The 14,144-nt window shown below is 37.2% G+C and overlaps 1 protein-coding gene across 5 annotated transcripts in view; it reads right to left on the bottom strand.

Moving 5' to 3' along the window:
• PPP1R12A (protein phosphatase 1 regulatory subunit 12A) overlaps positions 1 to 14,144 on the bottom strand; it is a 164,493-nt gene that overhangs the window by 74,759 nt on the left and 75,590 nt on the right. For all 5 annotated transcript variants that reach the window (XM_055587064.1, XM_055587059.1, XM_055587054.1 and 2 more), the window contains exon 3: positions 855 to 973. In XM_055587064.1, the coding sequence (XP_055443039.1) occupies positions 855 to 973 (119 nt within the window). The remainder of the gene's footprint in view (positions 1 to 854; positions 974 to 14,144) is intronic.

Here is a 14,144-nt window from a genome sequence, read left to right as displayed (position 1 = left end):
CCTACTTTTAATCATGCAATGATCTTCTTGGTCAAATCTTCACAATATATCTAAAACCCACACTCTTCTCCTCACTTTGTCTACTACCACCCTACTTCTCCCCTTGCCGTTCCCCTACTGCTGCCCTTACCTTGCTACAATCCATTCTCAACACAGCAGCCCCAGAGACCCTTTCTACAATAAATCAGATCATGTCACTCCTCTAATCTCAGTCTCTCCACTGACCCCCAATTTCACTCAGATTAAAAGCTAAAATCCTTCCAGTGGCCCACATGGCCTTGAGTGATGTGGTCCACTGCTCCTTCTGGGATCTCATCTCCTTCCAGCCTCTTCCACGTTCTGTCTGCTTCAGTCACACAGGTCTCACTCACTGCTCCTCTGAAAGCATCAGGCGTCCTTCCATCCACGAATTCACTGCTCCCACGGTATGCAGTGCTCTTTCCCCAGACCTGTATGATTCGCTCCATCGCCTGGAGAAGACCTTAGCTTAAATACATCCTTACCAGTGAGGACTTCTTGATCGTTCTATTTAAATGTGTCTTGTTCACCCTGTACACTTCCTTTCTTCTTTGTCTGTTTTACTTATCTCCAAAGCTTTTATTGACAGGTAACTTTATGCCTGATCCTACCACTTACAATGTACTTTTTTCAACTTGAAAAATATTAAAAAGATGTAGAGTTAAGAATCATACACTTGTTCAAGTAGAACCTTACTGAACATATTATTAAGTAAACTGTTTTTCACACTCAAATTATAACTGTCCTTCAATGTCAACAATTATTTATTGAAAAAGTATCATACTTTACACAAGACAGTTTTAAACATGCTTTCCGTTTAGGCTGCTTTACACTACCTTGCCGATTAACTTCATTCTGCAGTAGCTCTTCCATTGCCTCCTCCTCAGCTATATCTAAAGGTGTGTCTCCTTCACTGTTGACAGCTCCTACATGTGCTCCCTGACCAATCAAAAACCTGCAGAATTAAAGAGAAGAGAGTTAAGCAATGATGGTATCATTGAAATAAGACTAAATGAACAGCTAATGAGGTAAGCTTCTATGCAAGAGCAGCAATAAAAACAAAGGAAAGCATAGGCATTATGTAAGCTTTAAGAAACTACCATAAAGCATGCTTTCTTTTCTTTTTAAAATTTCGTATTTCCTAATTTTTCTGTAAGGAATACACTAATACAATACTAATACAAACACTTATATTAATACTGTACAAATACTAATACAAAAATGTCATTAAAATATCACAAATATTTTAAAACAATTATGAAATCTTTCATAGGATTATTTCAGACTGTCTCCATTAAGATTTTTCATTATCTCCATATTGACTAGTTCCCTAACTGATCTTCACACTCCCAGTCTCATGCCATAAAGCAAAAGTTCCTAACCCAAGACTCATGAATATAATGCAGAAAGTCATTCAGCTGGTACAGATATCTTAAAATACTGTTCATGCTCATCACTATTTTGAAATTAAGGTAATTAGCAGATCAACTAGGAGGTCTTTTTAATGTGTTACTGAAGAAGAATACATAATTTGCACTATTTTATGCATCTGAAATACAATACTAAGAACAGATTCACATGCTTCATCACACCTGTGAAAGGAATCAAGGGATTCAGATGGTTATGAATCTCATTCACTAAACAAACTGCATATCTTCCAGAATCATCTATTTGACATGACTGGAGTCAATTTTCAATTAAAGAGTCTCAGAATGCTGTCCATGCTAGGAGAAAACACACATGGCCCTTATTGATCTGGTTTTATCTTTTTTTCAGCCTCGTACTCTTCTTTCCACATTTTAGACTCCAATAATATGAAACTGTTTGTAGTTCCAGACTAAACCATGTTCTTTTGGCATCCGTGATTTTACTTTTCTTTATGTAAAGAATGGTTCTTTTTTTCTCATATCCCTAAATCAATCTGCCCTTATTTGTTTTTATAGGCTACATGACAATATATGCATTATAAAAACAGTGAATAAGAAAAAAAAAGCCCACAGAGTTTTTAAAAAAGAAAAAACTCTATACCTCTTTTATTGTCATGTTCCCTCTCAGAGATAAACACTATCAATAGCATGGCAAGGATCTTTCCAGTTCAGTTCAGTTCAGTTCAGTCCCTCAGTCGTGTCCGACTCTTTGCGACCCCATGAATAGCAGCACACCAGGCCTCCCTGTGCATCACCAACTCCCAGAGTTCACTCAGACTCACGTCCATAGAGTCAGTGATGCCATCCAGCCATCTCATCCTCTGTCATCCCCTTCTCTTCCTCCCCCCAATCCCTCCCAGCATCAGAGTCTTTTCCAATGAGTCAACTCTTCGCATGAGGTGGCCAAAGTACTGGAGTTTCAGCTTTAGCATCACTCCTTCCAAAGAACACACAGGACTGATCTCCTTTAGAATGGACTGGTTGGATCTCCTTGCAGTCCAAGGGACTCTCAAGAGTCTTCTCCAACACCACAGTTCAAAAGCATCAATTCTTCAGCACTCAGCTTTCTTCACAGTCCAACTCTCACATCCATACATGATCACTGGGAAAACCATAGCCTTGACTAGATGGATCTTTGTTGGCAAAGTAATGACTCTGCTTTTGAATATGCTATCTAGGTGGGTCATAACTTTCCTTCCAAGGAGTAAGCGTCTTTTAATTTCATGGCTGCAATCACCATCTGCAGTTTTCTATAAATTTATATGTTTGTATATAAACAAATATACATAGTTACTTTTGAGGTTCTCTTTGTAAAACAAAATTAATGGGATTACTTTAAATGCACTAGAATGCAACACTTGCCTTTTAATAGCTGAAAAATATTTCACGATATGACTGGATCAATTTTTTTAATACTATCCTGCTAATGGATGTGTTCTTAAATGGACATTTGACATTATCAATCTTTAAAATTTTTCTCAGTGTGATGAGAATAAAGCACCTTATCATCATTTTATTTCCTGACTACACAGGAGGTTGAAAGCATCTGGTTATGTTTACTAGCATTTGTATTTTCTCCTTTTGTGAACTTTCCATTTACATCTTTCACTTTTATTTTTAATGTCTGCATTAATTCAACAAACACTTATGGGATGTTATAGATTGAGTGACTTTGTATTCCTCCAAAATTCATGTTGAAACCCCAAACTACCAACGTCATGGTATTAGGAGACAGGATTTGGGAAAGGAAATTTAGGTACAGATCAGATCATGAGGTTGGAGAATCCATGATGAGATTAATGTTTTTAAAGAAAATAATAGAGCTCACTGTCTCTCTACATTGAGTACACAGCAAGATGGCAGCCGCCTCCAAGCCAGGAAAGGAGCCCTCCCAAGACACAGAATTGTGTGTCTTAAACTCTCTAGTCTCCAGAACTGTGAGAAACAAATGCCTGCCATTTAAGCCTCCTAGTTTATAGCATTTTTCTTACAGCAGTCAAAGCTAAGACAAGTGCCTACTATGTATTGAGCACTCTGTTACATGTCAGAATACAATAGCAAACAAAAACAGATGCAGAGCTTCCCCTCAATGATTTTATAATCTAGAAAGAGAGCTAGATTATTTATCTAAATTAATGTAAAACTTTGACGCCTTATGACAGAGACTTTTATCTCTATAAGTGAATTAATAGAATTTTGATTTAGTAAGGTCAGGAAAGGATTCCCTGAAGAATATATAGGTACTAGCAGCAAAAGTAACGGAAGGAGTGTGTGTGCCAGAACCAAACCCTGTGACAGGAAACGTGTATGACTAGACAAGTGCTTGTGTGCGTGCTAAATGGCTTCAGCAGTGTTTGACTCTGCAACCCTATGGACTATGGCTAGACAAGGGCCTGGTTCATTTTCCTGGGAGTAACTAAAAAAGAATTAATCAATCTCTACATAGTTTCTGTCATGTACACCCCGAAGTTACTGTTTATTTCGTAAGATCCTTAAATGATCATTTATGTGTTTCAAAAAGATCACTTTGTGCAGTATGGAAAACAAATAGAATGGAGAAAGAAAGTAGGCATACCAGCTAATGAGCTACTGCAGCAGTAGAGAAAAATTATGTTGGAAGTTTGAATTTGATGGAGGAAATAGATAAATTCCAGAGATATCTAGGAGATCCTAAAGATCAGCTGGATATAAGAAGCAAGGGCGAGGAAGGTATCTATGATAAACTGAAATTTTTAATTTGTATGGATGGCTATACTAATTAATGATTCACAAAAAACTAAGTTATTCCCTACTTCTAATAGACATGTTGCAAGTATATTGTCACTACATTTACATTACACTACATTTACTAATGGTCACTACATTAAAAAAATATTTCTGACAGTATTCTGTTATGAGTGAAGTTTAAAGGTTATATGAAGTCAGGTCTGTCAACCTTTTGCTTTAAGAAGGATTTTCCCAACTAGGTATGAATATGTATGTGGAGATATAACTTTTATAAGACAGACAGAAAAAGAAAGAGAGAAGAAGGAAATAATGTATACCATAAAGTTAACAGAGGTAACATTAGGAGGGTTTTGCTTTGTTTTTTTATCCATGCCTCACGGCACCTGGGATCTCAGTTCCCCAACCAGGGATTGAACTCGCACCCTCCGCACTGGAAGCATGGAGTCTTAACCACTGGACCACCAGGAAAGTCCCGCATTAGGAGAGATTTGTATTAGTGGGGATTTTTCCAGAGGTGGGGGGGAGGGAGTGGCATTTGTTATCCTAGTTTTCGGCAGCAAGTTCATTTTGTGTATGTATATCAGACCACAAGAGTGGCTACCATGCCATTTTGCAGCCTGGTATTTTTAGACTTAATAACATGTTATAAGCATTTCTCCTTATATGAAGTAATGTTTCATTTTTATGATGTTCACAGGACGTCTACAAACAGAAGTCACATGTGAATTGAAGCAACTTTTTCTGTTGCACAGTCTTTAAAGTCGTAATATAAAAGTAATGAATAACATATACATACTATCGTGTGTAAAACAGGTAACGAGCAGGAAACTGCTGTATAACAGGGAGCGCAGCTTGGTGCTCGTGATGATCTAGAGGGGTAGGTTGGGGGGAGGAGGGGATATAAATATATGTGAAAGTGAAGTTGCTCAGTCGTGTCCGACTCTTTGTGACCCTATGGATTGTAGCCCATGGAATTTTCCAGGCAAGTGTACTGGAGTGGGTTGCCATTTCCTTCTCCAGGGGATCTTCCTGACCCAGGGATCAAACCCGGGTATCCCGCAATGCAGGCAGATTCTCTGAGCCACCAGGGAAGCCCATATATAAACATATATATATATATAATTATGACGGATTCGTGTTGATGTATGGCAGAGATCATCACAACAATGTAAAGCAATTATCCTCCAATAAAAAAATCAAAGTACTGAAGAATATTTATATACTATAAATTAATAAATCTGGAGGGGGAAAAAAGATATTAGTGCAATAGTAACTACTATGCTCCAGGAGAGTATGTAAGCATTCTGCTGGGCAAAATCTCAAACAATCAGATATTTAAATAAAACCACTTATATTTTGCTTGCATGCGTGTTAAGTCGCTTCAGCTGTGTCCAACTCTTTGTGACCCTATGGACTGTAGCCTGCCAGGCTCCTCTGTCCATGTGATTCTCCAGGCAAGAATACTGGAGTGAGTTGCCATTTCTTACTCCAGGGGATCTTCTGGACCCAGAGATCAAACCTGTGTCTCCTGTGACTCCTGCATTGCAGGTGGATTCTTTATAGTTGAGCCATCTATATTTAGCCTAGGTATTAAAAATCATTCATGAGATGTAAAGACAGAATAAAAGGAAGACACTCAGAGTGGCTGCAGTGCTTGCAGCAGAGGGAAGCAGAGTCTCAAGGAGATACCAGGTCAAAGTCAAAAAAGAGTCGATCTAAAATTTATATAAACAGGAAGGATTTTAAGGGAAACTAACAAGAGTAAAGCTCTGAAAACTGCTGGCAGGAAGTAGGCCCTGGAGCAATCCCTAAGCCAAAAGTTTAGGTATAAATATGTATGTATACAATTCACAAATCTCTCTAGCACTCTTAAACTATTATTTGCACATGTAAATTTTAAAAGAGGTATGTCAATCAATAAATAAACCTCATGGCATTCTTATTTATTACCATGAATAATCAGAAAAAAATCATTCAAAGATTGGTTTGGTGAGGAAAAAAAGCATAAACATTTAAATTCTGCAGACTTTGGGTGTGATTCCCACTTTAGTTTCTTGACAGCTGTGTGATATTCATTAACTTAAAACATTTGAAACCTAGTTTATAGATAACTTACAGGGTTGCATTATGTTTAAATGAGTTGATGTCTAAAAATAAAGTTAAAATTCTATCTTTTATCACATCATGAGAAATCATCACATTCAGAAAGCAATGTTTAAGATAATGTGAAACAAAATAATGGCGATCTGGAATACCAGAAATTCACTTTGTGGGACCCTTGGAGATACTGAAAACAGACAGCTAGATTTCCTTCAGAACAAAAAAGGCTGGGTATTATAAGCAGCTCATGGGACTCCTGATTAGGAAAACACACTATATTTAAGATTTCTTGAGGGGGAAGGAAAAACAACAACAACAACAAAGATTTCACATAGGAGTCCCAAAGTGGAAGTCAGAATACTAGGCTATTTCTCAGGTGACTTTTTAGAACACTTCGGCGTTTAAAAAAGAGGGAAGGGGGCAGGCTTGCTCAGTCATGTTTGACTCTGCGACCCCATGGACTGTAGCCTGCCAGGCTCCTCTGTCCATGGGGACTCTCCAGGCAAGAGAGTCATTTCCTCCTCCAGGGGATCTTTCCAGCCCAGGGATTGAACCCACATTACCGGCGGACGCTTTACTGCCTGAGCCACAGGGAAACCTAGGAGATGCCACCTACTGAATGATTAAAATCATTATATATTATTGGAGTGAAAAACGGTGGATTCACTGCTAGGTTTACTGAGATTTATGCTAATCTAACAGTTGTAAGTCAATAAATAATTTTGGATAATTAATAAACCTCAAAATCAAGATATGATCCAAAGTGTACAAAATTACTGCTTATGCGTTAATCTAAAAATCTAATAAAAGGTGTAAAATTGTTAATCAAGTTACTGTATGCAACTTGGATGTGGTATATTAGATGGGTAGGATTCTATCTTGGTTAGAATGATTCGGTGTCAACGGAATTTGAACGACAAATTTGATGGATTCTATTAATTATCTTGGATTCTGAGTTTTGTCAAAAGCCAAACTACAGAAGAGACTGCTTGAGAAAGGGAAAGAGTTCGTTTTAAAATTCTATCTTTAAATTAGAAGCTAATGAAAACACAGTGATTACAGACAGAAATTTCATCAGCAAGAACTGAATAACGTACATTGTTATTTACTGGAGAAAAACTAGTATCAAGAGGTTGTTTTAACCAATATATAGATTTTTCATGTATTCAATCCATGAATTTTTAAAAAATCGAAATGTCAGTGTAGCCTAAAGAAAAAAGTTCTGTTACATAGATGAACTCAAGGTCATTACAGTAAGCAAAATAAACTAGTCACAAAAAGCCAAACGCTGAATGATTCCACTCATGAAATGTCTAAAGTTGACAAAATCATAAAAATAGCAGAGAGGAAGATAGTTATCAAGGAACAAGGGGAGTGAGGAGGGGAAATTAGTGTTTACCAGGTAGAGTTTTAGTACTGCAAGATGAAAAAAGTCTATTAGGATTTGTAGCAAAAAAAATATGAATATACCTCCACTCCAGTACTCTTGCCTGGAAAATCCCATGGATGGAGGAGCCTGGTAGGCTGCCATCTATGGGGTCGCAGAGTCGGACACGACTGAAGTGACTTAGCAGCAGCATTATTAAAATTCAATATTACGTTTCTATCACAATTGAAAGAAACAAAACAGTCAGAAAACCACTTAAATAATTGTTTCTTGAAAATTCAAATGAATCACTCAAAACCATCCAATGAGACAGAAATTACGAAAATTAAGCTACATGAACTTTTCAAAGATGGTAAGTAGAACATTAACTTCAAAAACAAATGGCATTTACTTCTGAAGTCTCTGAGCAACATCATAAAATAAGTATAAATAACCTTATGCATCTTCAGTGGGAATGTACTCTGCTATCTCATATTTAAAGTTCTTTATCATAATAAAAAATAGCTGAAAATAATTGTAACAATAAGAATCTAAACAAAAGTTATGACCTGGGACTTCTGAAAGTTTTTTTTTAAATTAACAGTTCTTTCCTTCAGCACTTGACAAATGTTGTGCCACGTCTTTCTGGTCTCCATGTTTCTGAAGAGATGTCTGTTTTAGTTCAATCCCCCCCACCCCAATCTTAATTTCTCATTGCTTCGAATTTTTGTCTTTAGCTTTCAGAACTGAAAGGTTTATCCTGTTTCAAATTTGCTAAACTTCTTGAATCTGTAGGTTTATACTTTTGCCAAGTTTAAGTAAGTTTTTAGCTATTATTTATTATTTCTTTAAACATTTCTCCAGCCATGCCCTCTCTCTTCTTCTGTGACTCCAAAGGCATAAATGTGAGCTCTCTGGTATAGTCCCACTGGCCCTTGAGGCTCTGTTCATTTAATTTTAGTCTAGTTTCTCTCTGTTGCCCATCTTGGTCATTTCTATTGTTCTGTTTTTCGGTTCACCAGTTCTTTCTTCTATCCCTTCCATTCTGCTGTTAAGCCTATCTGTTATTTATTTCAGTTATTATATTTTTTCAATTCCAAAATTTCCATTTGATTCTTCATCTTATATTTCTTTGCAGACTTTTTTTGGCTGCAACTTTTTTTCATTTGTTTCAAGCATACTTGTAATTGCTTGTTGAAGCATTTTTGTGATAGATGCTCTTACAATCTTTGTCAAATAATTTTAAGATTAATATCTCGGTAATCTCAATGCTGGTCTCCATTGTCTTTTTCATTCAATTAGAGATTTTCCTTTGTATGACAATTAATTTTCATTTAAAATCTGGACACTTTGAGCACTGTAAGAGTCCAGATCATGCTTAAATCTTGTATGTTTGCTGATATTTTTGGCCCTGCTCTAGCAGAAAAGATGGGAAGGGGCTATCTCATTATTACAAGGTAGGGGTAGAAGTTCAGCCTCCACTGAAACTAGAGATGGAGGAACTCCCTGTCACCTCTGGTTCCCCAAGCCTTCACTGATACCTTCCTGGCTGAGAAGGTGTGGGTGTCTCACTATGATGCCCTATGCGGCTCCCACTGACACCACAAGGGGAGAGTTAGGCCTCTTTACTGACGGGCAATGGTGGAAGTATAACCTCTCTACCACACCTCTTCTGACTTCACCTACGTGGGGAGGTGGAGGTGCTCCTTTTTACTACCAGGTGGGGGTGTAAGTCCAGGCTTCCCACATGGTCTCCAGTGCAAATTAGGGGAGGGCCAGTTAACCATCTGATGAGGATGAAAGTCTCAGCGGGCCCTGCAGCTCACCTAATCTGACATCATGACAACAGGGGGTACTAGGGCACCTCGTGCCAGCCTGGTAATGTTGGAAGTCTATGTTTCCTGCTTGGCCTGTGCTAGTGAGGGTGTGTGTGGGAACTGGGTTCTTGCAGTATTTGGTGGAGTAAAGAGTAGGTTTTTTTTTTTTTTTTTTAAGGTTTTAGGGTGTCTCTCTCCTAGTACTTGGCTAAAAGGGTTACGCTTTGTTGGAGCTCTCTTTGAAGGCAGTGTGCAGCCGCCGTTGTTTCTGGGTTATCAGTTTCCTCAGTGTGGAAACTGTTATCAGTTTTGAAGTGTGGTACACTGAGGCAAAGAGAAAAGCCAAAAACCCACTCCTGCATCACTCCTTGAATCCTGAGATCCCAAGTTGTTCTGACTTCTTTCCACTTTTCAGAGTCTTTGTTATCTTATATATAATGTGCAGGGTTTTTAGTTGTACTTAGCAGGAAGAATAGGGAAAAGCATATATATTCTATTTTCCCATAAACAGAAATTCTCATTTTTAACTGTCAGGAAATTATAATGTTTATAACATTACCAATTTCAATCTTAAAAAAAAAATCAATTTGTCAAAATCCCTCAGCTGAAAGTATTATTTTTATATGTAAATCATCTTATTAGTCCAATAACATGGACGGCATCACTGACTTGATGGACATGAGTCTGAGTGAACTCCGGAAGTTGGTGATGGACAGGGAGGCCTAGCGTGCTGCGATTCATGGGGTCGCAAAGAGTCGGACACGACTGAGTGACTGAACTGAACTGTACTGAACATGGATTAATGTGGTCCTGATACCTTGACAAATACCTGACTGAATTTCTGACATCATGGTTTCACAGTTATGCTCTAGATACAATAGCGAAGACCAGGCTAATACATGTGAGAGAAATGAATTTATTGTGAAGTGGACTGTTTTCCAACTGTCTAGGCACCTGGATAAAAACAAATTCAAAATGTGTGCAAGTATTTACATTCCTCTCTTCTCTTTGCAGAGTACCTTTAAATATAGGAAATTCTGAAGGTTCTGTCTTCACTATTTATTTAATTATTCCCCAGAGCAGTGACGATACTTCTTTAAAGATGCATACTTGTTTATTAAGATCAATTACATGCACTGCTGTCCTACTTTATTACTGCATCTCCCAATTCCCAGAGGCAAAAATCCTACTTATTGCATAATAATTCTAAGATGTAAATTCCCCCAGATTTTAATATTGCTAAAATCTACAATCAATTGAACTTAAAATCATACATACAATAGATAACAACGTGGCCATCTTTATCTGTCTTTATGTAACCCAGTCATAGCTATTCCTACTGTTTTCACTTCAACTGATTTATGTGCACTGATACCTTTAATACCTTACTTACTGAGCTTAATTATTAACTTAAAAAATACCTTCCTGGATGGTGTTTGACATTTTTTGTTGATACCGTGTAGTAAGGTCAAGAAAGCACCACCAACAAAACCTGCATGATGCTATTAATGTCAGTGGCTTAGAAGAAAATCCCAAAGGCAACAAGAAAATATTCTTTGGCAATGCTGCATCCACGACACTGCAACTGCATAAAGAATGATACTGTGTGGGGGGAAAAAACATCTCCAGGTGCTTAAAAACAAAAACCATACACACTGTTATAATTTTTTTTAACCTTTTAAGTTGGTATATAAAATAATTATACTCTGTTACAACGATGGAATCAGATTTGATGAAATTCAGGATACGCATTATAAACATACCCCAAAAAGTCCTGGCTTCTTATTGCATCTTTTCAATTGGCATCTCAAACTAGGCCTATTTAAATCCATATTCTACTATATGCTTTCCTCTGCTTCCCTCAATCTTCCTCTTCAATTCCTTACTTTAGTTTAATGGCATCCTTTTACCAATTACAAAGGCTACAAGCGGAGGCAGAACAGTGTAGTGCAGACTTGACAAGACAGTCTAGGTTTAAATCCTAGCTCTGCCGATTACTGTGTGTGATTTCTCTGTTTCCTCACTCATAAAATAAGAATTACAATATGGGCCAATCACTCATCTAAGCACGAATTTCAAAACTTTTCATATTTTGGAAAACTACTGAGTTTTCCAAACTCACTCCTACTGAGTCTGAGTCTGTCCTCCATAACCAAACATATTGATATTTTTGCAAAAATAAATTAATGCTTAAGTGGGGAAGAAACAAAGACTATAAATAGCCTCGTATCAGGTCTAGTCATGGTTTGCTGCCAAGTGAGCCTACACCAATCTTACAATTGGTCATTTTTCAGAGTTTTGGGGTTTTAGAATTGTGCATCTGGGCTGTTAGGGTAGTGGTAGCAACATATTTTCACGTAATTGTCAGGATGACCAAAATTATATCCAGTTAAAAAGACTCTAAGCAGTGACTCAAAGTGCTCAGCAAATATTAGCTATTACCAGCACTATCACTACTGTTGATTTTTCTTCCCATCTTACTACCTAATCCAGTCAAGCACACCAAACCTTATTAATTTAATTTTCCAAATTTCTTTCAGATCTGCCCCACTTCCAAGCTCACTTCCACTGCCCTGGCTCTCTTGTCCACTCTTTAATCTGTCAAGAATTGTTTTCTAAAAGTACAGGGAAAGAACCATCATGTTCCTAAAAATGTCTCACCATTGAAGGTCAAAGTTAGCAAGGCACACAAATTCCTCTGTGCTACAGCCCCAGTTCCCTCTTCCTGTCTTATTAGCTACTCTCACCATAAAACACTAATGTTCCTCTCCTGAAAATACTACGGGTCCAAAGAAGCCTGTTATCCAATGCAATCATGACAAGCACTGATCTGGTTAAGCAGAAAAGATTATTAAAATAGGGAATAGTAAAACATATCACATATGTGAAAAATAAATAAATGCAAGACATTTATTCCAACATAGACGATACTGGAGATTGTCTCCAATGACTTAAATCCACGCTCCCCTTCTTGCATAAATGATACTCCTAATGTACTAAGACATCAAAATGTCTTAAAGTGAAACTAACATTTGCAGTCAACACAAATGCAATCTGAGTATATAATCCTTCTAGATATTTTTTTCTTTCAATTTTTCAGTTGTTGCACCCACATCCAATTAAAGAGCAATTATATTTTCAGGACTTTCCCTTTATTGAGGCTTTTCAAAATAGTTAATCATTAGCAATAATTTTCTTTTTTGTACACACTGCATCAGTTTTGAGTGCTCTAATTAAAGTATATTACCACTAACAAGGGAAATAGACATTAATAGGCCAGAACACACACAACTAACTTTTAGTAGGCTTGTAATTCAACTAGTGGAAACAGAAGTGAGCTTATTAGAAGTAGTTTACGTGTTACAATGGTCAATATTAATTACTTTATGGCAGTCATTCAATATGTTATAAGAAATGGCAAATGTTAGTAATAGAGTGGATGTTAGTTAAAAGAGCTTTAACCATGTGTTATTTCCCATTTATGAATATGACTTTTCTCAGATAGTTCTCAACTCCCAGAGGCAAAAATTCTGCTACTCTCTGGATAGGGGGAAGCTGCTGCGTAGCACAGGGAGCTCAGCTCAGTGCCCTATGATGACCTGGAGGGGTGAAGCGGGGTGGTATGGTAGGAGAAAGGCTCACAAGGGAGAGGGTATATATATATATAGATAGATATAATCTGATTATATATACATATAGCTGATTCATGTTGCTGTACAGCAGAAACTAATTCAACACTGTAAAGCACTTATACTCCAAAAAAAAAACAAAAACAAAAACCTGCCCATTGTTTAATCTAATAATGTCACCTCCCCTGGAATCTTTCTTTCTCTGAATGGTCTAAAGAGAATTGATCACTTCTTCCTCAATGTTCCTTGAACATCTCTTGGTCCATTTCTTCTATCTAGTATTGGTACTGACTTCGTATGTATCTGTAAGCTTCAAGATTAGGTGCAGTGGCTGTCATTTTTACTTTTTAAAATCCCTAACGCTACTATAGGAGACAGTAATAATGTAACAGAAAGAACATCAGAATTTGAGTCTTGAGAATAAGGGTCCACTTCTGATTGTGAAACGGAAATAACTGAATATGTTCATAGAGTAGTTAAAAAAAAAAAGGCAATAAGAATATATATCAGAATATTGTTGTTGCTGTTTAGTCACTAAGTCGTATCTGACTCTTTTGTGACCCCCTAGACTGTACCCTGCCAGGCTCTCTGTCCATGAGATTTCCCAGGCAAGAATACTGGAATGGGTTGCCATTTCCTTCTCCAGGGGATCTTTCCCATCCAAGGACTGAACCCTGAGTCTCAAGCATTATTCTTTATTGCTAAGCCACCAGGGAAGCATATATGAAAATATTAGTTTGGGGCAAATACACCTCATAATTATTATAGCAAGATATAAATATCCTACAAATAAAATTTTACTGTTTTCAAAGGCTCTTAGATTCAATTTCACCTTCTGAGACTTTTAATCAAAATACATGGTCTGTTTACACTAGCAATGCATCATTCTTATAAGAAATATGTAAACCGAAATGCATAGACTTGCCAACTCTTCTTGGAGCTCAAATAACCATATATCAAAGTAAATATGAAAAATGACTACTTCCCTCTCCCCTGTTCCTCTCATTGAGCTAGGTCTGCCCTAAGAGCAAATAATCAGATTATAGTTTTATTAAATAAT

The sequence above is a fragment of the Bubalus kerabau genome, chromosome 1, assembly GCF_029407905.1.
Source record: "Bubalus kerabau isolate K-KA32 ecotype Philippines breed swamp buffalo chromosome 1, PCC_UOA_SB_1v2, whole genome shotgun sequence".
Taxonomy (NCBI): Eukaryota; Metazoa; Chordata; class Mammalia; order Artiodactyla; family Bovidae; genus Bubalus; species Bubalus kerabau.
This window is presented reverse-complemented; position numbering and strand designations above follow the sequence as displayed.